This window comes from Cricetulus griseus, assembly GCF_003668045.3.
Source record: "Cricetulus griseus strain 17A/GY chromosome 1 unlocalized genomic scaffold, alternate assembly CriGri-PICRH-1.0 chr1_0, whole genome shotgun sequence".
Lineage (NCBI taxonomy): Eukaryota > Metazoa > Chordata > Mammalia > Rodentia > Cricetidae > Cricetulus > Cricetulus griseus.
The window spans coordinates 59,428,205-59,454,197 of NW_023276806.1; the positions used below are offsets into that span (position 1 = coordinate 59,428,205).

The 25,993-nt window shown below is 45.7% G+C and overlaps 1 protein-coding gene across 1 annotated transcript; it reads right to left on the reverse strand.

Annotated features, from left to right (window-relative positions):
• Positions 1-11,944: 11,944 nt before the first annotated feature.
• Gja5 (gap junction protein alpha 5) lies at positions 11,945-25,558 on the reverse strand. Its single transcript, XM_027393733.2, has 2 exons — positions 25,446-25,558; positions 11,945-14,800 (listed from the first exon to the last, which is right to left on the reverse strand). The coding sequence occupies exon 2, from the start codon at positions 14,765-14,767 to the stop codon at positions 13,691-13,693; it is 1,077 nt and encodes a 358-aa protein (XP_027249534.1). The 5' UTR covers positions 14,768-14,800; positions 25,446-25,558; the 3' UTR covers positions 11,945-13,690.
• Between the last annotated feature and the right edge of the window lie 435 nt (positions 25,559-25,993).

Here is a 25,993-nt window from a genome sequence, read left to right on the forward strand (position 1 = left end):
TGTAAGCCCGATTAAATATTTTCTTTCATAAGTTGCCTTAACCATGGTGTTTTACCACAATAATAGAAAAGTAAGTAATAATATGGTTTCAACACCTCTATCAAAGATTGTGTGGCTAAGGCTACATGGTTTTATTTCTGGATCCCCTGTTCTATTACATTCATCTACACATTTTCTTAAGCCAGTACCATACTTCTTTTATTACTATGGCTCTGTAGTATAACTTGAAATCACTGCTATTTTTTTTTTTAAATTATGATTGCTTTGACAATTTTGGGTCTTTTGTACTTCCATATAAATTTTAGAATTTTTTTTTGACGTGTGTGAAAAAGAAACAGATTTTTAAAGTCTCTTTTCTCTCTTTTCTTTCCAGATTACTTCATTACTCTGATTTTTCTTGAGTACAATTCTTTCTAGTTATTTGAGATTGGTGACTCATGACCTCAAGGCACTGCTTTTCCTCAAGTGTTTTATTAGCAGTTAAGAGCCCGTCTTCCAAGATATTTTTCACACCTTTTCTGATGAATAATTCGTGTGTCCAGCAGATTTCTTTCAAACCTAGAAATGGAAATACTGAAACCATATCTCTAACCTCACTCAGTGGCTTTTAAAATGGTCACACACTGGGCTAGGATACAGCTCGGTGGTAGAGTACTTGCCTGGCATGCACAAGGTCCTAGGTTCTAGTCCCAGAGCTACCAGAAGGAAAAAAGAAAGAAATTCATATTACCCGTGACTCTTCCCCAGCACAAGCTTTCATTAGCCCTTCCACCATATCCCACACAGTAGGTTCCCCTGGATTATTATGACTTTATGGCAAAACTTTCTGTTGTTTCAGTGCACAGCACCCAAACACATGTTCTGTTTGAGATTTGCTCAAGCTTTAGGCTCTAAGAATACACACAGACATGGAGCTGTGAACTCATCACAAAAACTTGTGCCTGAGTATTTATTATCCCAGCAGCTTTTCTTCCTTGGTGACTCATGGGTGCCTCATTTCTGCATTCAACTCCAGGGGAGGTTCCCCCCAGGAGGCTCCCACTTGGGCACCCGTGCTTTGGGCTATCCATCCCTGCAGGACAGCTCTTGGCATGCAGATGGTATTTGTGGTATTGATACAGAACTTAGTTCAGAACCAAAGGGTCAAACTTGTGTCCCTAGTACACTTGCCTGTCAGAGCCATTCCTGTGCCTTCTCCTTTGGCATATTAGGGAGACGAAGGCAACTTATAGCCAGGCCACTGCTTATGTTCTACACACCCCTCCCTCTCTGACCTGCTGAGATGAAGAAGCAGAAGGAACATCCTTAAAGCTGGACCCATCATAGGCCAGAACATCAGACTAGAAAGAGACACAAGAGTCTCACTGCCTCCATACCCCAGCCCTCAACTAGCTCTAAGGCTTTAGAAAACACCACTTTGCTGTCTCCACTTGTGAAGTGGGAATAATAGCAGTTTATAGTTGTGTCACTTCATCTATGCAACAAGTATGCCAGAGAGCCTGGCCTGGGCAGTGATTGGGGCTCTGGTTGTGGCTCTGTTACTCACTTATACTTACTAGGTCATTTTGGGCAACTCATGCTGGATGAAACTCTAGGAACAAGATTTCAACTGGGGAGAAAAAAAGAAACCTGTTAACTAAAAATTAAAATAAAATAAAAACTGGGAGGTGTTTTTCAAAGTGGGGAAATGACGTGAGTAACTAGAGTCTGTTGGGCCGCCATGGCATCACAGAATTGGACATTACATGAATGCTCTCCAGGACGGAGTTAGATGGTACTCTGCTGTCTCACAGGCGGAAATACAAAGTCAAGTAAGAACCAAAGCTGGACTCTGCTGCCAGGTCTGTGAAGTCAGGACAACTAAGCCTAAGCACCCTGCTGCTGAGAAGCCAGGACAACTAAGCCTAAGCACCCTGCTGCACTGGTGGTAGAACTGCTCGGAAGAAGCTGGACCACTACAAAGCAGAGCTCCCACAAGTAAGTGGGAGCTAAATCCTGATGGCTGCTCAGCCCCAGAGTTCTAGAAATTTTGACATTTTCTGGAAAATAAGAGTTCCATTTTTATTGCTAGTATTCCCCCCCCCCACCCCCTCCACCCCATACAGTAGCCTGTGGTCCCTGGGCAAAGGACAGAGGGTGACAATAACAAAATGTCAGGCGTGCTGACTTTCCGGGGTTTACTTGGTGAGTCATGGGCATGTAACGCAGTTGCCCATGACCCAGTGCTCTGCTGGGTGGGAAAGGAAAGCCAGCAGCATGGATGGAGTGTTAGAAACAAGAAGGGACTTAGAATGGCAGGGTCTAAGTAGGTGCCAGGGAGAGGAAGCAGAAAGAACCGTGTTTGAGAAGCCAGAGGTGTCTCCCTTTGAAAGCTTGGCTGCTACACAGAGCCATTCTATCTCCACCCTGACAGGTCCCAGACCAGCTGTCACGGGGCACCTCTCACTCTCTCTCACCAACTAAAGAGCCCTGGCCATCCTAAACTCAACACCTCCACACTCTTAGCCCTCCTGCCAGAGCTACAGGGTAGAGAAAGTCACCCTCACCTTGATCACTTTCCACCTCTAGAAAACTCTCCAGGTAAAAATCACATACACCACACCCCACTTATTGGGGGCTCTATCTTAACAATAATATCAGCCTTTAAGTACTTAAGAAGGTGCATTTACTTTGTGTGTGTGTGTGTGTGTGTGTGTGTGTGTGTGTGTGTGTGCTGATAGGACAGTAAAGGAAAGTGTATGGCTGATAGGGTAAAAGTCCTTACCACCAAGCTGAAGCCTGAGTTCCATCCCTGAGACCCACATGGTGGACAGAAAGAACTGTAAAGAATAGACTCCCGTAAGTTGTTATCAGACCTCCATACACACACTGTGGCACAACAACTTTCCTTCACTGTCCTATCAACACACACACACACACACACACACACACACACCCCTTTTAAATACTTAAAGGTTGATATGATTGTTAAGATAGAGCTCCAATAAATGGGGTGTGGTATGGGTATGTGATTTTTAACTTAACTAAAATTTTGAGAATATTTTAGGGGTGATGCTTTTAATTAACTGGGTTGGGAAGAATCATCTCTTTTGTATCTTCCCCATTTCCAACTGAAAGTTAGGAAGAGAGAGAGAGAGAGAAAGGGAGAGAGAGAGAGAGAGAGAGAGAGAGAGAGAGAGAGAGAGAGAGAGAGAGGACGAACTGAGGGCTATCAGTATGGAAGCAGATGTAAGAGTGTGAGAGTGCAGGCTATCCCACAAAGACAAGACAATAGCAACATGCTTAGATCTTTCCCAAGAAGGAATCAACTGTTGGGAATGGGAAGCAATTTTGATGAAACATGTATCACCACCATCTGAGTACAGTGAGCATACATTTGTGTTTCATGGGCGTTTCTGCCTATGCTTCTTTAGCCACAGAAGGCAGGAAGAAAACATCATTTTTAAAACCAGTCTGTTGGGGCTTGGGAGATGGCTCTTCCGGAGGACCTGAGCTCATTTCCCAGCACCCATATCAGTGGCTCCCAAGGGATCCAATGCCGATCTGGTTTCCATAGACACCACCTGCACTCACACATACAAATGCCCACGTTCAGACAAACATCATACATGTAACTAAAAATGATGAAAACAAAATATTTTTAAAAAGATTAGCTTGTGTATAAAATGAAGCAGCAGAAGACTGTAGGGGACACCCTAACCACACCTGCTTGGGGCTGGTTACAGGTGTGCGTGGTCAGGGTGACATGAGGAAGGTTTAAGAGTGAGGGACACAGCCGGGTGATGGTGGCGCATGCCTTTAATCCCAGCACTCTGGAGGCAGGCGGATCTCTGTGAGTTCGAGACCAGCCTGGTCTACAAGAGCTAGTTCCAGGACAGCCTCCAAAGCCACAGAGAAACCCTGTCTCGAAAAAACCAAAAAAAAAAAAAAAAAAAAAAAAAAGAGTGAGGGACAGGCACGTGGGGACCTCCTTCTTCTACTTACCTTTCTCCCTGCTAGCTAGGCTGTTCTGGTGAGTAGGATCCTCCTAAATAAATACCCTTATATCTAGATCTGACTTCGTATTGCTATTTCCCATTAGAAGACTATAGAACCCAGGGAGTTGAGGACAGTTTTAAAATGTTGGATGTTTTCTGGCATCTCTTATCAGTCCTCCATTGTCTTAAATGCTATACAACACAGACTCCTGTAAAGTTGCATTCATAGAAACTGACAAAAAATGTCAAAAGAATCCCTATAGATCTATGTAACGGCAGGGCAGACACTTCAAAGGTCAGAATTATTTTTACCTGCACATACATACTTGTTCTAGAAGTGAGGTATTGCTGTTCCAGCCTTGAACACTAGACTACGGAATATCGAGAAGAACTAGATTCCAAATGGTTCTAGCCTTTGGAACAGAGGCCGGGGCAGAGGCTAGTGTGTTGATTTATCACTAAGGTGTGAAGTTCTAGAGACAAGAGTGGGACCAAAGAGAGAGAGGCAGGAAAGAGGCAAAGCCAATAGAAAGATGCAATTAAGCCAAGTATGTCCAAGTGGGGCTGGCTGCTCAGTCTAAAGACCTTGCACCCCTAAGAAACCCTATGGACCAGAGTAAGCATTGCCAGGGTTGTGGGACAGGAGTGGTAAATGGCTTCTGCCTCCCACTGGTCGGAGGTTTAGCCCATCCTGCTTTGATTCCCACACTTTTAGGTTGCTCATTTGTTGGTACAAGCCATGCTGTGTCATGGGGAAATTTCTGGGTGAGGATAGGAGTCTGTCCCATTGCTCCTGTGTGTGGTTGAATCTCACAATAGCCAGGTAGCTGGACAGGAGAGAGCTACAGTGGAAGGACCTGAAGTGAGATTGAAAAGGGGTCTAATGTATCTATTACCCTCTTGTTACATAATGACCACCATGGCTTTTATCCCTGAATCCTCACGTCGTGGTGCTATGTGAGGCACACGGCAAGCTCACATCTAATTTTTGTTGAATACGTGAACAGATTCAGTTTTATTGACTAAACAATCACAGAAACCTAAAACCTCTTACTTGCCTTTGGCTGTCTTCTGCCACCATCCGTCACCCCATGCCTAACCGATTCCTAGGCCTCCCTCCACTCCCTAGGCCACCATCTCTTACTCCATGATTGGAACACTGCTCTTGTCCCTGGTTCCTGTCTGGCCACTCTCCCAGCCTCTGGGTCTGAAATGCTGTCACCTTTAGTTACTCTGAAGCATAGCTCCTTACAGCCCCCAGAGAAAGTCAGTTTCTAGTCTTTCCAAAGTCTGCCATTCTCCCAGCTTCACCATCTGCTTCAGTTCCACTCAAAACTGCAACCAGACTCTGAAGTAAAACATGCCACTCTGTCATTTGTTCTGCTGGGGCATGGAGCATGGTGTGTATCGTGGTGTGGTGTGGTGTGGTATGGTGAGGTGTGGTGTGGTGGTGGTGGTGGTGGTGGTGTGTGTGTGTGTGTGTGTGTGTTTGTGTGTGTGTGTGTGTGTGTGTGTGTGTGTGTGTGTGTTAAGCCTGTGCTATTTTCTTCCACTCAAAAGTCTCCCCTGTCATAATAAAATCTTATTCCTCTTTCAACGCCACCCCAAGCACCTCCTCTTCAGAGCTCCTCCTGAACCTGTGTCCTTCCCAAGTCCTCTCCTTGCTCTGAGCTCCTCCTGCAGTAGTCCTTTCCCCTCTTACCACACTGAGCCCTTTTTCCTTGTAATTCAATCAACCCTGAGCTGGCTTGGGCCAGGCTTCTCTCCAACTGCCATCCTCCCAGGTGACGGCTGCCCCAAACCCTGACCTCTTGTAGACTGGGGCGCTGTCCACACTCACCCCACAGAAGGTAGTGGAAGTCAGCCTCCCACACGTGCTCCAGGGCCCAGCCATGTCCAGAGTCCACAGCTGGCCGACCCTCTGCTGTCACAGTCCCAGCCTGGATACAGGATGGTGGCTCCTGCTAACCTTATTCCATTTAAGGGTGGCAGTCAAAGCCCAAGCAAAGAAAAATGCTCCCAAGTATAAGTTCTATGGAAATGGGGAAAGGCAGCTCCTGGCAGCCACCCAGGGCAGCACCAAATTTAGTCCAAAGGTTGTGTATAAATATATTAAAATTTTTTATTTTAAAAATAACATGTAGTACTAAAATAGCTTACAAAAGAGAGGGAGAGCCCCCCCCCACACACACACACACAAGACTTGTCACACAGGCACAGCTGCTTTCATTCCTGTGGCTCCAGAACCTTATAGATATCCACTTTTACACGTTGAAGCAAGGTGCATGTATAATTTTCTGGCTTGCTTTTTCCCTAAGAATATACGGCAAATACTTAAGAGAAATATAACATAGGCAGAGATATGGGCTATGATGTGTACTAGCTGTGTAGTTTTGGATCTTCCTTGAATCTGTTTCCTCATCTGTGAAAGTCTAATGAGCTCACAGGATTACTGTTGGGATGAAATCTTAACTCATTAAACCTCAGTCCAGAGCCTAGCAAGTCATAGGTACAGAATTGCAACTGTTTCATTACCATTATCTAAATCTAGGAGTTTTTCAAGTTGACCTCCACCCACCCAACCATACTTTAAACAGTTTTTATGCTGAATACCTTTAAATCAAATACTGATAAACTTAAGCTTCTCCAGACTATGTCCCATCCCACTAAAATGACAATCCCAGGATGGTATAACATAACTTCCTACCCAGTCCTGAGTCTCCATGTTGCCTGGTAGAACGGGAGGGCCTTCAGCTTTGGTTAGATTACATAACTCAAGAAAAAGAACATTCCTGAAAGACTTCAGTCACGGGTCTTTCTTCTTGGGGAAGCCCTTGCTACCAAGTGTTGTATCCATAAGGGCCTTGAATCCATGGTAGGGAAAAATTCCACCAGGTTAAAGGCATAGACAGGGGAACTTGAGCCCTCCCTGGGGCTATAGGCAAAGGAGTGATTTCCCAGTAGCATTGGGCCAGCCCCATGATAAAAATGACCTCCCCGTCTGCTACCTTGGCTTGTTGAGATGCCTAGAACTCTCACTACTGGTCCCTCTTTAGCTTGAGGTATCAGCACTGTATTACAGGCAACTGCTCTATTCATCTGCATCTCACTGTAATTCTGCTAACTGCTTCCTCTTGTACTACACTGAGGCTCTATCCCTGGTGAATGAGCCAGCTCTCAGGAGAAAGCTCAGCTGTGCCCACATCAGTCTTCCTCCACTGAGTCTACAGAATGGCCTCCAAATCCATATCAGGGGCTGTGGTCCCGGCTGCTTGAGATATGTTCCTGACATGCCTGCCTCAGTGCTATCATGCATAGCTTCTACAGCCTGGCTTCCATGATGTGCCCACATCCTCACTGCCCACCTTTCTGTATGCTTGAGGTCTTATGCTTTGACTTCTCTGATACCAAAGGCTACTCTGGAACACACAATAGGCTCTTTCCTACCTCTTTTCTGCCAGCTGGTCCTGGTATCTTTCTGGGCTTGTGGAGCAACTCCATCTCCTGTCCTATGCCTACTCCAGGGAACAAGTGTAGCTTCAAAGACCCAAGGACACTGTAGGAGTAGGCACTGGTGGAACTAATCATCACAGCCCTAAGTGGGATTTTTGTTGTTGTTGCTCAGCTTGATGCTGGTATTTAGCTGCTTTCATTCAAGTCTTTTCTCGATGTTTCTTTATTCTCTTCAGTGAAAACGTTACTGTCCCTTGAGATTTCTCCAGGAAAGGGTATGTGTGTTTTGCAACAACAGGGGCTGAACAATTCTCTTGTAGGTGCTTCTTCAATTCTGTATCTCTCAAAAATGTTAGACCTTACTGAAATAAGGGACAACTGTTTTAGATTTTCCTAGAAGGAATTTGTATTCCCTACCTGGCTCACCAGCATCTGACTTTTCAGTTGTCATATGTGAGTTTCCACATCCTCAGAGAGGACTTTGTACTCACTCGGGCTGCAGAAGCCCCGCCCCCTCAGCCTTCCTCAGCTCCTAGTTTGATTCCTTCACTGTATGTAACATGATTTGAAATTCTGGAATCTCTTTGTCCACTTGCACTGCAGGACCTTCCCTTATCATAAACTGGAAAAGTCAGGGGCCACATCTGCTTTGTAACGCTGTATTTCTGGAGCCTGGTACAAGGCCCGGTCAAAGCAACTGTGAGCCCAGCACTCAGAAAGCAGACCAGGACGATCAGGATCTTCAAGATACATAGGGTTTGAGGCTAGCCTGAGTGAGCTACTCGAGACCCTGCTTCCAATGAATGAACAAAGAAAAATTGTTGGTTGCAAGTTTTTCTCCTTCCTAGTGAAGATAATGATAAAATTTATAGTTTCTACCAATGTCTGATGACCATCAAGTGACCCAAGACAGCCCACTAACCCCGTTCTTTCTGCTTATGTGTCATTTGCAAGTTCTGTTTACTGTCAAGGGCCACTGTGAGGGCTGCCTGCAGAGCTTCCAGAGCCTCCTGAAAGAGGGGCTTATTTTGGCAGCTTCACTTAGACTCACTGTTTTTCTTATTTGCATATATCATGGAAACAGTTTCTCAAAGAACCTCCAAAGTGCCTGCTCCTTTGTTCCTTTGTCTCTCTGCCATCACATTTGCCATTTATCAAAACCTCTGAGACATACTCACACTACGACTCAGCCGTGATGCTCACATCTAATCATTGAATACTCTCTGGCCAGTGGAATGAAACACCAATGCCAGGAATGATCATTTTTTAAGGTTTATTGTATCATTTCTCATCACCCCGCACCCCCCTCCCCCGTGTGTGTGTGTGTGTGTGTGTGTGTGTGTGTGTGTGTGTGTGTGCGTGCGCGCACTCCTGTGTGTGTGTGCCTAAGAAGACCAGAAGAGGGCGTCTGGATCTGGAGTCACAAATGATTGGGAGTCACTCAGTGTGGGTGCTGGGAACCACACTTCTCCGAGAGCAGCAATCACTCTTAACTGTTGAACCATCTCTCCAGCCAGGTAGAAATGCTTAACTGACATTCAAAGAAGAAATTAAGGGAAGGAACCTGAAGAGCCCGAACTCAGAGTGTGTTTAATGCATTATTAATCAGCTTGTGCTCTGATTGATGAACCATTGGAAGCTGAAGAGAAACTTAGAGCGCAACCACATGGCTGAGATTTGACATAAATCACCCACGCTCCTGTGCTCTGAGCACCATCTAAATCATTCTATGTATAGCCATGTTTATAAAGCCAGGAGGTGAATTATCGATCCTCTTCCATTAGAACTACTCAGGCCCCACTGGGTTGGGAACCTTACCTTATCTGTGGACAGGTGCCAGTGAATAGTGTCTCAATGCACATGTGATAATCTGCAAGATCTCTTCAAAGAGCGCATCTCCCACGACAAACAGAATCGGAGGGCAATGAAGATGATGGCGCTTGTTATTTTCCCTGGTCTTTGTTTCTTTCAGAAATGGTAGCCCATTTGGTGGCAAAGGGCTAAGGTGGCCTCTGATCCTTCTTTGGAGCATGAATTATTTCACCGTTTTCAAGACATGTGATCTCATTCAGAGGCCAGTGGGAAACCACCTCACTGTTGGAGAACTTTCCTGTACTTCAGTTTCCATGTCTATAAAAAGGTGGTGCTAAGACTTTTTCACAAAATTATCTTTGTGGTCTCCATGTTTCTCTGTTTTTCCTCCTCTCTCTGTGTGTGTATGGGGGGGGATGTGTACATGTGTGAAGAGAGGGAATGTGTACATGTGTGAATAGAGGGAATGTATACATGTGTGAAGAGAGGGAATGTACATGTATGAAGACAGGGAATGTGTACATGTGTGAAGGGAGGGACAACCTAGGGTGTTCCTCGGGAGCCATTCGCCTTGTTTGCTGAGGCATGGTTACTCACTGGCCTGGAGCTTGCCAAGTAGGCTCTGTTGGCTGGCTGGTGAGCCCCAGGGATCTGCCTATTTCTATCTTTGCAGTGCTTGGATTGCAAGTACATGACACCATGCCTCATTTTTTTCCCTTAAAATATAGGCTCTGTGGCTAGAACTCAGGTCCTCATGCTTGCAAGGCAAGCACGTTACCAAAGCTGAACTTTCACACCAGCCAAGGCCTGAATCGGGTCTGGTCTCTCCCATGTGCATTTGCTTGCTTGTTTGTTTGTTTGTATCACATTCTGGAAACTTACGGTTCTTAGAATCAACAAAAATTAATATTCTAATTGTATCAGTGTGTGAGTTGGTGTGTATATATTTGGTATATGTGTACAAGCGAGTGAGTCTCTGTGTGTGTGCACATATGTGTGGATTATGTACTTGAATGGTGTGTGTGTGTGTGTGTGTGTGTGTGTGTGTATGTGGGATATATGCCTGTGATATGTGTGTTGAGTATGGGTTGTATGTATACGAGCATGTAATGCATATGTGTGTATGGGGGTAGGTATGTGTCTTATGTTTCTATTGCTGTGAAGAGACACCATGATTACAACAACTCTTAGAAAGGAAAACACTTAACTGGGGTGGCAGCTTACAGTTCAGAGGTTCGGTCCATCATGGTGGGACATGGTGGCATGTAGGAGTCATGGTGCTGGAGACATAGCTGAGCGTCCTACATATTGCAGGCAACAGGAAGTGGTCTATCACACTGGGTGGTATGTTGAGCATAGATGAGACCTCAAAGCCCACGTCCATGATGTCACACTTCCTCCCTCAACACCACACCTCCTAATAGTGCCACTCCCTTTGGGGGCCTTTTTTTTTTCTTTCAAACCTCCAGATTATGTGACTGTGTGGTATGTGTGGTGTATGTGTGAGTGTGTGGTTCATGTGTGAGTATGCAGGGTGCACACACATACACACAGGCCGGAGGAGAACATTAGGTATCCTTCCCTCTCACCCTCTGTTCCCTGAACCCAGAGCTAGGCTGGTGTCTAGCAGTCCTTCTGTTCTCACAGTGCTAGCCAATGGCCATAATTAGCTTTCTATGCAGGTGTTGAGAATTTGAACTCAAGTCCTTATGCTTGCATATCAAGTGCTCTTATCCCTTGAGCCATCTCCTGGGGAACCCCCTAATTGTTTTCTTCATGTGAGTTCATTTGTTCACCTTTGGTAGATCACACTGTGAGCTCCAAAAGGGGTTGTTCTAGAACCCTCCCTTAACACTTTGGGCTCTCAGCCATTCTGTATTGAAAATAATAACAACAGTTACCACTTGATTGCAAATGATTAAGTCTGAAATAATCTTCTCTTCTCTTCCCAAGCCATCTCTCATTTCACAGGCTAAATGGAATAGACATCACTAGATCCAGTTTACTGGGGAGAAAAACAAAGAGCTCTCAGCAGGCCGGAAGTAAACCAGCAGCTGGGACTCCAGGCTCTGTCTCTCCCATCAAGTCTGCCACCCTCTTAAAGTTACAGTCCGAAGGACACACAAACCAGAGTTAACACATAGAAGCAGATTTTTATTTAAAACAAGTTGCATATATCATTTCCTTTTTCCCTTCTGAAAACCTCATCATCAAAGGCCGGTCTCAGATTTTCTAATTCAAAAACACTCATTTCAGAAAGCAAACACATCCCATAACTAGAAGAACAGAATTGTAATGTCAGTGCTGGGTAATGGATGAAATGTGTTGGGGGCTGGAACAGCCATCGTGCTTTCCCAAGTTGTAATGATGTCTTTCCGCCAAGCCACCCGAGCCTTGCCACCACGTTAAGGTCCAAAGTAACACACAGAGATTTATATTAGGTACAATGCTGCTGGCCAATGACTAGGATTTCTTTATGTATATATTTTATAAAGACTTATCTGATCAAGGACGCCAGTGGCATGCATCCTCTCTTGTCGGGCTCACATGGCGGCTCCAGAGAAGAAGAGGAAGAGGAAGGGAGCAATTTCCTGCTGTCCCTGCTTATATTCTGAGTCTGTCTGCTATGTCACTTCTGGATCACAAGAGTTCTTTTTACTGCATTTCCCAGAATCCTCCTCGACTCCTAGTCCCACCTATCTTTCTGCCTCATTGGCTGAACAGTGCTTTATTCAACAACCAATAAGATAAACATACACATACATTCCCCATCACCAAGAATCCCATCACTTTGCTCCTGAGCCTTTCTTTCTACCCACCAGTAGCATCCAAATGCCAGCAGAGGGACCCAGAGATGGGTCAGGGGGCAGAGACTGATTTCTGTGAACCTTCACCCTCCTGTACTGACTTCTCAACCTGTCCCTTAGGCTGATTAAGATGCAAGTTCACCCTTCCTGCCAGACAACTGAAAAGCAGGCAGGGAGACCCAAGTTTCTCTACACATTCCCTTACTGCTCTTTAGGACTTTTCTTCACCATTCTATCGGCATGTACACACACACACACACACACACACACACACACACACACACAGATGAGCATGCACACACAAAGATCTATTTTCATGTAGCAATGTATCTTATGAGTCTTGGTATCTGATTCTGAGCATCTTTCATCTGCATAAAAAATGGAAGACACCTATTATGGATCCAACCAGTAGAGACCCCAGGCTAGACCCTGAGGAAGGCAGGGCTTTTCTGTACTCATCCCCTGGTAATCTTCCCAGGGATACTGAGGAAACACGGGAATTTAAATAAGAGCCTTGCCCAAAACAATTGGAGATGCCTCCTTTTTCCTTATCCCCTTGATGCCTCTAAGAGAGAGATTTGCTGTTGTGGCAGCTATCACCATGCCTCCTCTTGGCATTCAGACAGTGGAAGACGTACATAGGAGGGAAAATGGTTTTCCAGTGTCTTCTCTCATTATTTTTTTTAAATTTTCATCTTCACAGCAGAGTTGTATTTTCCCAGGAGAACCTGAGAAGCACAATGCTCTTTGTTACACTAAATCCTGGGGAAATTCCACTGAACTTGGTGGCTGCTAAACTGGCCAGGATTCAAGAGAGGATGGTGGCTTCTTGGACATCCCCATTTATAAAGATTTTAGAGGTACACTGGGCGAACAGCCAAGGAGGTAGGCAAGGATGGTTTTTATCATTAGAATGAACTGTGAAGGACTGCAGGATAACAGGTGGTGTTCTTCCAGGGATACTTGCTGCGTACAGTGACTCCCTGGAGGTCTTGGCACCCTTATGAGCTGTGTGACTCTCCTGGCAGAAAGGCTATAACATCAGTAACATGAGATGTTTGCCAAAGGCACAAAACAAGGCACTTGTAAGGCGGACGCTGGCCAATGTCCAAGGATACCTCTTTAAGATTGGGAGGAGGGAGATGTAGCCTAGGGCAGTCCACAACCACCTCACCACCACTCGGAGGTATGGCCCATGGAAACAACAGATTCAAGGGAATGATACAATGTAAACTACTTGATGAATACTCTCAATTGTCTGAGAACTTGGGCTCACCCCTCTCCCCCAATAAAAATGGGCATAGTACCAAAGAAGCCAAGACTTGGAGGTTTTATCTGGTATGTTGCTGGTGTTGAATCCTCATGTCTGTCCTTCCAGTCATTTTGCCATGATTCCCATCCCTGCCTTCATCCAATTCAATAAATCATGTGAAAGGCATCCCTGTATATACTGGTAGACGGGAACTGAGGAGTAGCCCTGTCCTTGAGAACACCCCCAAACTGTAATTTTGAAAACTGATGAGCAATGCCATCTAGATCCAGACCGGAAGGAGCCCAGCAGGGCTGAGAAGAAGACTATATTGTTGTGAGAGACTGATTCTCCCTGTCCCAGCCTTCTGGGACTGGCGCTCCCTCAGAGGGTCACACTGATAGGTCATCCGACCTTGCTTTGCTGCTGGCCTTGCTAAGGCGGCGCTTGTCACCATGGTAGCCGGGAGGAAGGCGGTGGCCTGGAGAGGCTCCATTGTGTTCCTCCGGCTTCTGACCATAATGCATGTGGATGAAACCGTCTCTAGAAATAAGCTCCTGATCTGGCATTTCCTCCGTAGCCAGAGTGTCTGGATTCTTCCGGGAGCCCATATTATTACTGAAGTCACTTAAGAACTTCTCGCCTGGCCTGCTCCTCAGGCACTGATTGAAGTCAGGGGGAGGAGTGAGGCTCTGGACTAGGTTGGGGGAGGGCCTAAGAAGCTGCTGCTTATCCATACCTTGCCGGGACTTGACGAAGCGCTGTCGGATCTTCTTCCAGCCCAGGTGGTAGAGCTCAGCCAGGCTGAGAAAGAGAGACAGTGCAGCCACAGCCAGCATAAAGACAATGAAGACATTCTTCTCTGTGGGCCTTGAGACGTAACAGTTGACGGGGTGAGGACAGGGACTCCTGCGGCAGACATGCAGGGTATCCAGGAAGATCCCGTACAGGAGGTACTGGCCCACGATGAAAGCCACTTCCATGGTGGTGCGGATCAGAATGGTGCAGACATAGGTGTTGAGTAGAGTGCCCTGGAGGACAATCTTCCCATCCACTTCCTTCCAGCAGGACAGCTCTGCCTTCTCGGCCACTGGGTACTCATAGGAACCAGTGGCGCCCGCCTCTTTGGCTTTCTCCGCATCCCGCAGCTTCTGCTTTTCCTGCATGCGCACTGTGTGCATGGCATGGCCCATGTAGACCAGAGACGGTGTGGACACAAAGATGATCTGCAGCACCCAGTATCGAATGTGGGAGATGGGGAAGGCTTGGTCGTAGCAGACATTCTGGCAACCGGGCTGAATGGTATCACACCGGAAATCAGCCTGCTCATCTCCCCAGGAGGACTCAGCAGCGGTGCCCAGGACCAGCATTCGGAAAATGAACAGGACGGTGAGCCAGACTTTGCCAATGACCGTGGAGTGCTTGTGGACCTCCTCCAGGAACTCCCCCAGGAAGCTCCAGTCACCCATCTTGCCAGACTTAGGAGACGGATTCTGAACTTTCTGCAAACAGAGCAGAGAGAAAAAGATGTCTGTGAGGGAGGTTTCAAGAGGTTTAGAAGGTCCCATCATGCTCTGAGGGCATCGATCTGTACCAATGTGTTCTTTACGAAAGCGCAACCTTTGTTGGGTATGGTGGTGCGCACCTGTACTCGGAAGACTAGGGAAGAGGATGCAGGGGGATGAAGAGGTCAAGCTGCCTGTGGTCTCATAGAAAGTTAGTTATAGGCTAGCTGGGCTACACATGAGCCTGTCCAAAAAAAAAAAAAGTGATTTGTGGATGGTTTAAAATAAATTGTATATGTCTTAAAAATACCCTTCAATTATTAGAGGCTGTTTGTGTTTGCCTTTTGTTGTTGCTGTTTTTGTTTTTTTGTGATGTGGCCTGGGCATCTGGAGCGAGGTCCTTAGTAGAGTCGACCTGACCCACTTTTGTACATATGAACTGACAAAGGCTGTTGTTGCGAGCACAGGACAAAGTCCAGACTTGGGCGGGGATAGAATCATGAATCCTAGATGAGGTGCTATTGGTAGCTGATGGCTGCTGGGCAAGAAAAAGACAGTTTTCTTCAGAGATTTGCCCCAGAAGCTACCCGTGCTGCAGCAGACGGCTACTCCCCGTGCAGAAACCAGCAGCACTGCATTGATTGACTTAGTCAAAAAAGAGCAGATGAGGTTGGGAGGGGAAAGTGGCGGGGGAGGGAGAGTGGGAGGAATTGAAGGGAAGGGAGTGGGGGTGGGGTGAATTTAGTAATTTACTTTTTAAAAACATAAATTGAACGAGGGCAGGGACGGAAGAGATGGCTCAGCAGTTAAGAGCTCTGGCTGCTGGTCCACAGGACTCAGGTTTTGTTTCCGGCACCCACACGACAGCTCACAACCTACTGAAACTCCAATTTGGGGAATCCTGGCTTCATGGGCTGCTGCATGCATGCTGTGCACATGAATTCATGCAAACACACAATGACACACACACACACACACACACACACACACACACACACACACTTAAAGAACGAAGACAGTGTAATTTTCTTAAAGTACTGAAAAGTGCCCTCCCATTCAACAGTTAGAGAGGGAATTCTAAACCAAGATTCTAGAAATTGTGTAAGGCGTGTGTTACAGTGTAGAGTCTATGTCTTACCTCCAGACAGTCCACTTCAGAAGGTGAAGTGTGTTAGTTCATAACCTGCCCCTTGAAGACATCAGTCTCTCTAGGCGGCCCCGATCCCACCCCACCCCAACCCCTAGGATAGAGAGTTAAAAAGGCTTGTGTTGTGGTCTAACAGCTGGTCTCTAATTAATAGTTCTAACCAGCGGCTGGTTCCCTATGTTCTTTGCATGTACATTATGTTAAACTTGTCCATGCAATAGGAAAGGTCCCACCACCCCCACAGAGATACAAAAACCAGATACCTCCTTTGTTTAGGGCTTTCTCTTCTGGGCCAGCCTCACTATCATAACAGCTACCTCACGTTCTTTTCTTTAGAAGTGATTTGTTTTTATTTTATGTCTATGAGTGTTTTTGCCTGAATGTATTTATGCGCACTACATGTGCTCCTGGTAAGAGGCAAGAAGAGGGCACTGGGTCACCTGGAACTGGAGTTATGGATGTTATGAGCTTCCATGTAGGTGCTGGGAACTGAACCTGGGTCCTCTGCAAGAACAGCAAGTGCTCGTATCCACTGAGTCATCTCTCCAGCTCCTCTCGTCTTTCTTTAAGCTAACCCTCCTAATGAAGCTCATATTTGGATTGTACCTTTTAAATCCTTGTTTTGTTGTTCGTATGACTGACCTGTTCTTTTCCTTCTGTGTGTATGTATGTATGTTTTGCCTATGTCTATGCACCATGTGTATGCAATGCCTGAAGAAGCCAGAAGAGGGCATCAGATCTACTGGGACTGGGGTTACAGACAGTCCTGAGCCACCATAGGGGTGCTGAGAATTGAACCTGGGTCCTCTGGAAGAGAAGCCAATGTTCTACCTATTGAGCTATTTCTCTAGCCCTGTACCATTCCTTTCTAATGCTCCCTCATCTCAAGGCCCAATCACAGTTTCGAGAACCTTTCCCCTAATAAAGCTATTTCCTGAAAAGTAATTGTACCCAACCATTTCTATTCCGTTATTTCTAATGGGGCAGCCTCTCAAGAATCTGGATTTGCAACAAGCATTTCAGATGACTCTTGTGCCAGCAGTCCAGGCACTATGCTGGAGTTGGGCGTGGAGGCGTCGAGTTGGCCATGTGCCTCTGAGCGCTTGCTTAGCTGAATCTGTTGCCTTTCATTCAAGTGGCACTAGGAGGGGCTGTACCAGAGGACCTGGGATCCAGTGGGGTGAAGAACGTGATACACTGAGATTCACACCATAAATGTTCCATGTGTTTTGCATGGGTGTTAGGCAGAATTTTTTTTTTATGACTATAAGAAGCAAGCCGAGGTGGATAGAGGAGGAGATACGGAGTGAAGGTAGAGGTAGCAAGTTCCACTTCTCCAGAGCTGTTTCTACTGACCAGAACTGGCTGCAGCGCATCAGCTGTGTGAAAAGACAGCCAACAAGCACATTTGGGCCACTTTAAAGGTAACATAGGTGCCCAGTGAGTCCCCACCTTCAACTCCTATCAGCTTCAGTCAATATGACAATGCTGCTCTGCATCACGTCAGTGATATGGTATAGCCATTACAACTGTGGCTCCGTTTGCTAAGAAATCTGCTTATAAAAGTTGTATGAATTTCCTTTGCTCATCCATACCAAGTCCCACTAGATTCCCAGATGCTCTCTGTGGTGGTTTGAATGAGAATGGCCCCAGCATCATATGTTTGAACGCTTGGTCCCAGTATTCGGGTGGAAATTGGCCAAGAGGGAGGGCAGTGGGCGAGGCTCACTCCAAACTCTGCCCAATGTCAGGAAGCCCCAGAGATGCTCAAGATCATGCCTACAGGATATTCAAGCAGCCTTTCAAGGAAAGGCCATGTGGTTTTTCCGGTTCCTTCTCCCCCTTTCCTCTCTTGGGGGGCGGGAAGACCACCCAGGAGCGTTTTACTCATTAAATCTGGATTTTTAATTCTCGATTTGGCATGGTTTTGTTTGCTGTGTAGGCAGAGAGACGGAGCAGAGAAATCTTTCACCTGGCTAGTGGACCAGTTTGGGAAAGATTAGGAGGCAGACCTTGTTGGAGGAGGTGTGGCCTTGCCGGAGGAGGTAGGTCACTGGGTGTAGGTCTTATGGTTTCAAAAGCCCACACCATCCAGTCTCTCTCTGCTGCCTGTGTATCAGAATGCAAAGTTCTCAGCTGCTGCTCCAGCACCATGCCTGTCTTCCCAACATGATCATGAACTAACTGTATGTAAGCCCCCAATTAAATGCTTCTTTTTATAAGAGTTGCCTTGGTTGCAGTGTCTCCTCATAGCGGCAGAACAGTAACTGAGACACCCTCCTACCAGCCTCTTCTTATGTACATATGCCTGCACCCAAAGCTGAATCCCATTTACCCAGCCATTGCTTTCTCTAGGAATCCCTGCTTCCTCCTCTGATACCTTGGTGATGCGAAGGGCACGTATTCTCCACCCAGCACTTGTTATCTTCTCCCCAGCAGGGAGATATTGACAACAGATGTCTTCCATCATTCAGGGACTGGCCCAAAGTAGTTGCTCAGTAGATCTTAGCTGAGCAAAAGAGGAATAAAAGGCACTGGTGTTCTCTGGCCAAAGGCAAGCCAATTGCTTGTTCCTCGCCTGTGTCCTGTTAGCAAGCTGAACAACCCAGACTGATGAAGCCAGAGAAGTGGCTCAGTGGTTTTGCACTTGTTGCTCCTAGAGAGGAGGACCAAGGTTCAGTTTCTAGGACCCACATGGTGGCTCACAACTATCTGTCACTCCCAAGGGATCTGGACTCTCTTCTGACTTCTTCTGACAGCCACTTGCACACATAATTAAAAATAAATCTAAAACAATGAAAATGAGAAGGGGAAGTTGGAAATGGAGAAATAATTAGTAGTTAAGAGAACACAGGTATAGGAGATATCCAGACTTCAAATTCCTATTGTTACATGCTGAGCTTAAACAAGTAATTCAGTCTGTGCTCTACTGTCTCACCCACAAAGTGGATGGAGAGACTGGGACTCAGCTAACAGGTCTACATGGTGACATATAAGCAGCACTGGGCACAGAGCTCAGTATATGACAAACAAAAACCAAAGCCATTACCAACTAAACTCTAGTTAGGGAAAAGGGAAAGTAAAAGAGGGGAAGTGTGTTACAACAGAGAAAAGAGAAATGGAAGGAAGAACAGAAAGGGAGGAGACATGAGAAGAAAATGGACATTCAAATGAAATAAAAATAAATGACATATTCTTCCAGGATCTGGGACAAGCATCCCACACTTAATCCTGGAAGAATTTTCTCTTGATCTTTTCACTCTGCCACTCATTCCATATAAGTCCCCAAGGAAGTATAAAAATAATTCCAGACAACCACTGTGACGCTTTGGTCTGGTCTGCCAAGGGTCTGACTGCTGGGTTCCTTGCTTGTGGTCAAGGGGTGACACCTGGAAGAAGAAATGCCTAGGTTTAAAAAATCATTTGGAAAACCAGAAACACAGTATTAGGAAGGCTGTCTCATTAGGAGGGAGTAATAGATGTTGTCTAGGGAGGAGCAGGGGTGAGGCAGACCCCCAAGTCCCTGGCAGAGGAAACTTCCTCCTGACCTTCAGACTATGTCAGAACAACTTTAAAAATTGCATCCATGTACCAGTTGTTCAGGTCTTCATGTGAAATAGCCACTGCTGCAGCCATATCATAGTTACATGGAGTCTCTGTGGGGCCCAGACAAACCTCAGCCAAAGAAATTTGTAGATTAGCTACTGGGTGCTCAGAACACAAAATGCTTTCTAGATATTATCTGTTTCTCAGCAGGAAGTGTGTGGGGGGGGAGTGGTCAAAGGAAGTTGCCCATGCCATGAATAAATTCAGTGAATACAATGGTAACTTCCCTTCAATGCTTCAGCCTTGGTCCTCTCTGGCCTCTGCCACTTAGATCTAAACTCACATCTACCCTGAGACACTTCAAGCACTGTCTGATTCTATCCTTTGCCACTGTTTTCCTGGCATCCAGTTCTCCAGGCTTATACAAATACCATGCTTTTTCACATCTTTGTCTCAGCTGCTCTTGTTTCTGTCACCTAGAATATTCTTCACTCTGTCCTTTCATGTTTTTTTTTTTGGGGGGGAGGGGGTACTTGCAGTAGCCAGGTCATCTAGGCACTGAGAATTTAGCATGAAGGAAAACCAAGCAAAGATTCTTTCCTTTTGCTTGGCTTAATTCCCTTTATTTTCCTTACAGAGAGAAGTTAAATGTATACTTACAGCAAAACACGATGTTAATACAGCCCTGTTAATGTTAATACACTAAGGAAGGGCAAGACGCTAAGGGAGAATTCCATGGGAGCTTGAATCTGGTCTGCCGGGTTTGTAGGGTCTTGTTGGACCAGGGCCATTCAAAGAGCCAGGTGTAACTAATTGTGTTCCATAGCTCTCAGCAACTGATCAGATCTGTGAAATCTCTAAGTTAAAAGAGGTGATCCCTAGAATCCAAATCCTGTTCCCAGGACACACAGCAGGCAGCTCACAACTGCTAGTAACTCTAGAACCAGGGGATCAGATACAATCTTCTGAATCCCAAGGGAAACACACACACACACACACACACACACACACACACAGAGAGAGAGAGAGAGAGAGAGAGAGAGAGAGAGAGAGAGAGACAGAGAGACAGAGAGACAGAGAGACACAGACAGAGAGAGACAGAGACAGAGAGAACAGATAGTCAGATGATAGATAGATAGATAGATAGATAGATAGATAGATAGATAGATGGATAGATAGGTGGATGGATGATAAAAGAATAAAAACATTTTAATGAAGGAAGGAAAATGTATCTTGAATAGGCATGGCACTGTCCTGTGGACTGAGGTCCTAGGATGAAGTAAAGGGGAAGAGGATAATGTGAGCTAAGCACCAGCATTCATCTCTCTGCTTCTTGACTGTACAAAATGTGACCAGACACCTTCCCTGTATTCGTTAGTCTTTGTCAACTGGACACGAACTAGACAGAGTCACTTTGGAAAAGGGAACACCAATTCAGGATTTACCTTCATCACACTGGCCTTTGGGCAAATCTGTGGGGCATTTTCTTGATTAATAATTGATGTGGGTGACCTAGCCCTGGACTTGGTCTTGGATTGTGTAAGAAAGCAAGCCGAGGGAGCCAATAAACAGTGTTTCTTCATGGCCTTTGCATCAGTTCCTGCTTTCAAGTTCCTGCCTTGGCTTCCCTCAATAATGGACTGTCACATGGAAGTGTGAGCCAAATAAACCCTTTTCTTCCTGAGTTGCTTCTGGTCAGTGTTTTATCACATCAACAGAGTAGCCAGCTAGGTCACTCCCACCCCTCACCATTCTCCTACCTCACCGCCCACCATTTCACCCCCTCACCCTCTCCATTCCACCATCCTACCATCACACGATCTTCCACAAAAAACAGTAGCTCTTCTCACACTGTCAGCCAAGACAAGCCCTCCTTCCATAAACTGCTTTTGTAAGGTATTTTTCACAGCAGCAAGAAAAGTAACATAAATCACAACATCACAAAGTGGTTCGAAGGGAGGGTTCGAATCTCCTCCCTGAAACCCAGGGATATAACTAATACTTTTGGCCTCTCCAAAGTGCTTCTCTGCAGTCTCCTGCCAGCTTAGTAAGCAAGGACCACGTTTCTCTGCTCAAGGACGAATCTCACCCTGATGATTACAGATACTCAGCTTTTGCTGAGTATCCTCATGCCCTCTGTTCAGTTTTGATCGTTGCCTGTTCTGCGGAGGAGGAAACCTAAAGGTGAGTTGACTAAAGAAGCAAAGACTGGCTAAAGAAGCAGACCCAGTTTCTGGGTCTTCAGTTTCTGGACGACCCAGTGCAAGGCCAGCAAGTCTCCTTCTGTCTTCCCTCCAAGCATGAGGCTCATCAATTCTCAGGTCTCTTCCCTTGGAACTTCACAAACTCCCATGAATGTTGGGCCACTGAGTGATTTCAGACATGAAGCTTCTGTTTAGTGATAATGCCCGGGGTCAGCTTTTATGCAATCAAGCACATATTTATTATTCTCCTCCGACGTAGCCTATGCTATATATAGTGCTGGGGAAAGTATGTAGGAAAGCATAACTCATTCCATCTTGAACATTTAATGTCATCGTACACCAGCCCAGTGCTAGAACTCATAGACCCAAAGGTCGATGTGACTCTATGTTAAAGAAACACTGTCCTGTGGAGGAATATAAATAAAGCCAGAAACAGACTAGAAACTAAGTGTGTTGTGTCGTACAAACAAGTGAAATAGCATTGCCCTTAGCTAGAAGGGAAAGTAGGAGCAGGTGGGTGGGTAAGAGGACTTCCTGGAGGAGGCAACCTTAGTAAATGAAGTAGATGCAGGAATAGAGGAGATGCAGGAGAGATGAGGCCATTTCAGACAGAGAGAACTGCAGGAAGGCACTTGGTGGGATGAGAACTGGCATGGCTTTGGGGTGCAAAGAAAATAAGGGGCGGGAGTCTGCCTAGGAAGTCAGGGTCCAATTGTGAAAGACTTTGGAGGTCGTGCCTCAGATTCCAGAGTAATTCTGTATCCATGTGCTCACTATGCCCAGTACTCGCCTTGCTTTTGAGGACAGACCCTGAGAAGGCAGCCCACCCCACTCCCGGACCACACATTACTCCATTACTCCTTTAGTAATGGCTGCAGCGTAATCCACGTAGGCCACAGGAGGCAGGTGTCCCCCCAACACACTTCCCAGAATTGCACCCTCATCGCTCCTGTTGAAGAGTACATATTATGAATGAACAAGCAGCTTCCAAAGGGATAGCTGGAAATTATCTGTATTCTTTGGTGACAGTTTTATTCTTTGGGGTCACATGTAGCAAGCTTTCTAATATAATGTCTGACAACAATTTCTGTGTGTCCAAGTCAGCGGCTGAGCCTTGGAGTGCACTGGAAAGTCTTTGGGGTCTGGCAAACATACTAAGAGCTATTTGCTTCACTGGTCAGGTATTGTCTCTCATTGTCGTCTCCACAAGGATTTCCCCTCCCATGTTGTGCCATGCTCCTGGTGGTATAAAACAACAACTTTGATAAACAATATAATTCACGTGACTCAAAAACACCAAGTGCCAAATGAATGGAGGCTGCTTTCTAATCTGCTGAAGCAAAGGGCAAAAATGAATGCAAAGAGTTAGTTTCACTTAGGAGTCATTTTGCATGCCGGTAGGCCAGCCTCCCGGGAAGCCGGCTTAGGGACTCCTGTCCCCTGACAGAACACTAAGGAGATAGAAGCCACTTCAGGCCTGTGAGAGAGACCTCTGCTTGGCTAATCAAGAGCATTCAGTCTACAGTAGACAGTGTCACTGTGGACTATTCCTTCATGTCCCCTCCCCTCAGATTACTGGGAAACTTTCCCAAGTTTGTCAAAATTAGATTATAAGAGCACTCCACAGAGGCTAATTCTGGACAGTGACACATGCTCTGGACAGTATCTTATAGATCTCTGTTTCTCAATAAAGGCTGTTATTCATAGTAAAGATAACAATCCCCTGGGGTTCCACTGCAATTCCGCTCTCCATACAGTGGAATGCAGCGCAGAGAAGGGTTGACTTGCTTCCCAATTAAGAGAATTCTGTTGTAAAGGGACCCAAAGGGCCTCCTCAAAGAATGCCTCAGGCTAATAGTAGCGTGCCAGTTCAGTTCATGCATAAAGTGTTTACTGAGCGACTGTGCTATGCCAGACAGGAAAGGTGGCTATAAAGTGCCCACAGGAATGTCATCTCAGAGCTATGCGTACTCATTCACTCCTGTGCAGTTTTCTGATTTCTCCTTTCCTAGTAGTGTTCCCTGAAAATATGTGGGAAGAATTCCAGGCAAAACTAGTCTAAGTATTCGGCTATCTTAATATCTTTACTATCCTTGAATTTCTCGACTACAACTCCTAGTTTATCTAGTGATACACACACGCACATAGACATACACATATACACACATACACACATATACATACGCATACACACACACACACACTGAATGTCGATGACAATGGCGATTTAACACTTACTGACATTTTTCTGTGAGATGAACACCCCCATAAACATTACAGGCTGTTTTCCTTTGAGTCTCACACCAAGCTAAGGAAATAGAAGTCATTCTCATCCCCTTTTAAAATTCAGAATGAGATCACACCACTAGTAAAAGGTGGTACTGGATCAAACACAGCCCCTGGAACACCTGTCAGCAATGCTCCATTTTAAAAACTGTGCTAATGTCCATCTAAATTTCTCCCCTGCATTTCTTTGGCAAAGCCTCACCAGGAGAAGCTGGCCACTTTTGTATGAGGTAAATGGATGGATGCTCACGCACAGCACAGTTGCCACTTTGTGTGGGTGACTGGGTGCTCATGGGACAATTGTTACGCTGGGAGTTGATTTAAGTGTTTGGAGTATTTCTTACATTTCAGGTTTAAATTCTCAAGGGGATGGCCAGGCACCTGACAATAGCTACTGGGCATGCGCAATTAGTTACTTCCTCAGCATTAGTGGGTGACTAGGGGCCAGCATCCCTGAACCTTGATCACTAAATAAGGGAGAGGAAGACAAGAGGTGAGAGAGGGGAGGAAAGGAACAGATGGGTGAGATGCAGGTTTCCTCCTACTCAAGCCGACGGCAGACAATTGACTCCTTTTAAAATCTAATTATTTTATTCTGGCAAGGACAGATTGGTGGACTCAGAGACACCTGCCAGCACATTGTTGCTTTGAAGCCAAGAGGGTGAAGGGAGGGTACAAAGTTAAGAAAGAATCATGGTGGCCGGGCGTTGGTGGCACACACCTTTAATCCCAACACTCGGGAGGCAGAGGCAGGCGGATCTCTGTGAGTTTGAGGCCAGCTTGGTCTCCAGAGTGAGTGCCAGGATAGGCTCCAAAGCTACACAGAGAAACCCTGTCTCTAAAAACCAAAAGAAAAAAGAAAAAGAAAAAGAATCATGGTGGGAAACGCTATCATTTTCTTCTTAAAATATTAAAAGAAAAAAGGAGTAGTTAGAACTGGGTAGTGTGTAGAAACACTAATTCACAACAAAATATTGGGAGGTCTTTATTAATCACCCCATGGGAGTTGATTAGTTCCGATACAATTAGGAATGAAAACTCTATTTATGAAAATGCTCGAAGGTCTTTATTGTTCCTATGGTCTTATAATAGATTCATAGACCCTTACAGCTGCACACAGATATCTCTCAGACTCAAACCTATTTTTATATGAGACAGCCATAGAGGGACCACAAGAACATTAGCACCACTGAGAGCAAGATGGATTTCCATGTGCATAGCTCTTAACAAACCATTAAAAACCCATCCATTAACTCTCTTAGGGAAGTCAGTCATATTATTCCATTTCACAGAAGAGAAAGTGGAGGTCTGAGGGTTTGGTAACTGGTCCAAAGTCCCATGATTAGCAAATGCAGCAAAGGAACCTGACTCTCATCACTCTGATCTCAAAGCCCACACTCCCTTATATCTTTAAAAAGAGAAAGACAAAAACTCCTAGGACCAACAAAGTATGACAAACCTGTATCTAGAATGCCAGTCTCAGCCGGTGAGCAGGGCATTGCTCATTTTATCCAGTCCCACAAGAAGCCCAGGATTTCTTCTGATACCTTCTGCTTCATTGGCAGACCAGCTCTTGCTTACGCTGTTCCTGGCATTAGTCACTGTCAGGGGCCTCAGCCCACAGGGGCCAAGACTCTTCAGCAACTGCCACCATTGGTCAGAATTCACATATAGAAAGTTATTTCCTTTTTTAGCCAGTAAGTGCCCTTGGCTGTGGCAATCTCGCCTGCCTGGACTTCCAGCAAGCCAAACAGCATGTTCTGAGGTCTTATGGCTGTCACATCATAATAAGGTCAACAGAAACAGTCATAGCTAGATGATAGACTCATGGTTTCTAAGAAATACTGGGGCCAGGACCCCAATTTCATTGCTCTCTAGTTGAGTGATCTTAGTTTCCAGCTCAAAAAACAAGTGGGAATGTTTAATCATGGGCACTAAAGAATATATGAGTATGTGGAAGCATCTAGAACACTATTTGGCACACTGAAGGCGCTTGTTAGTACCATG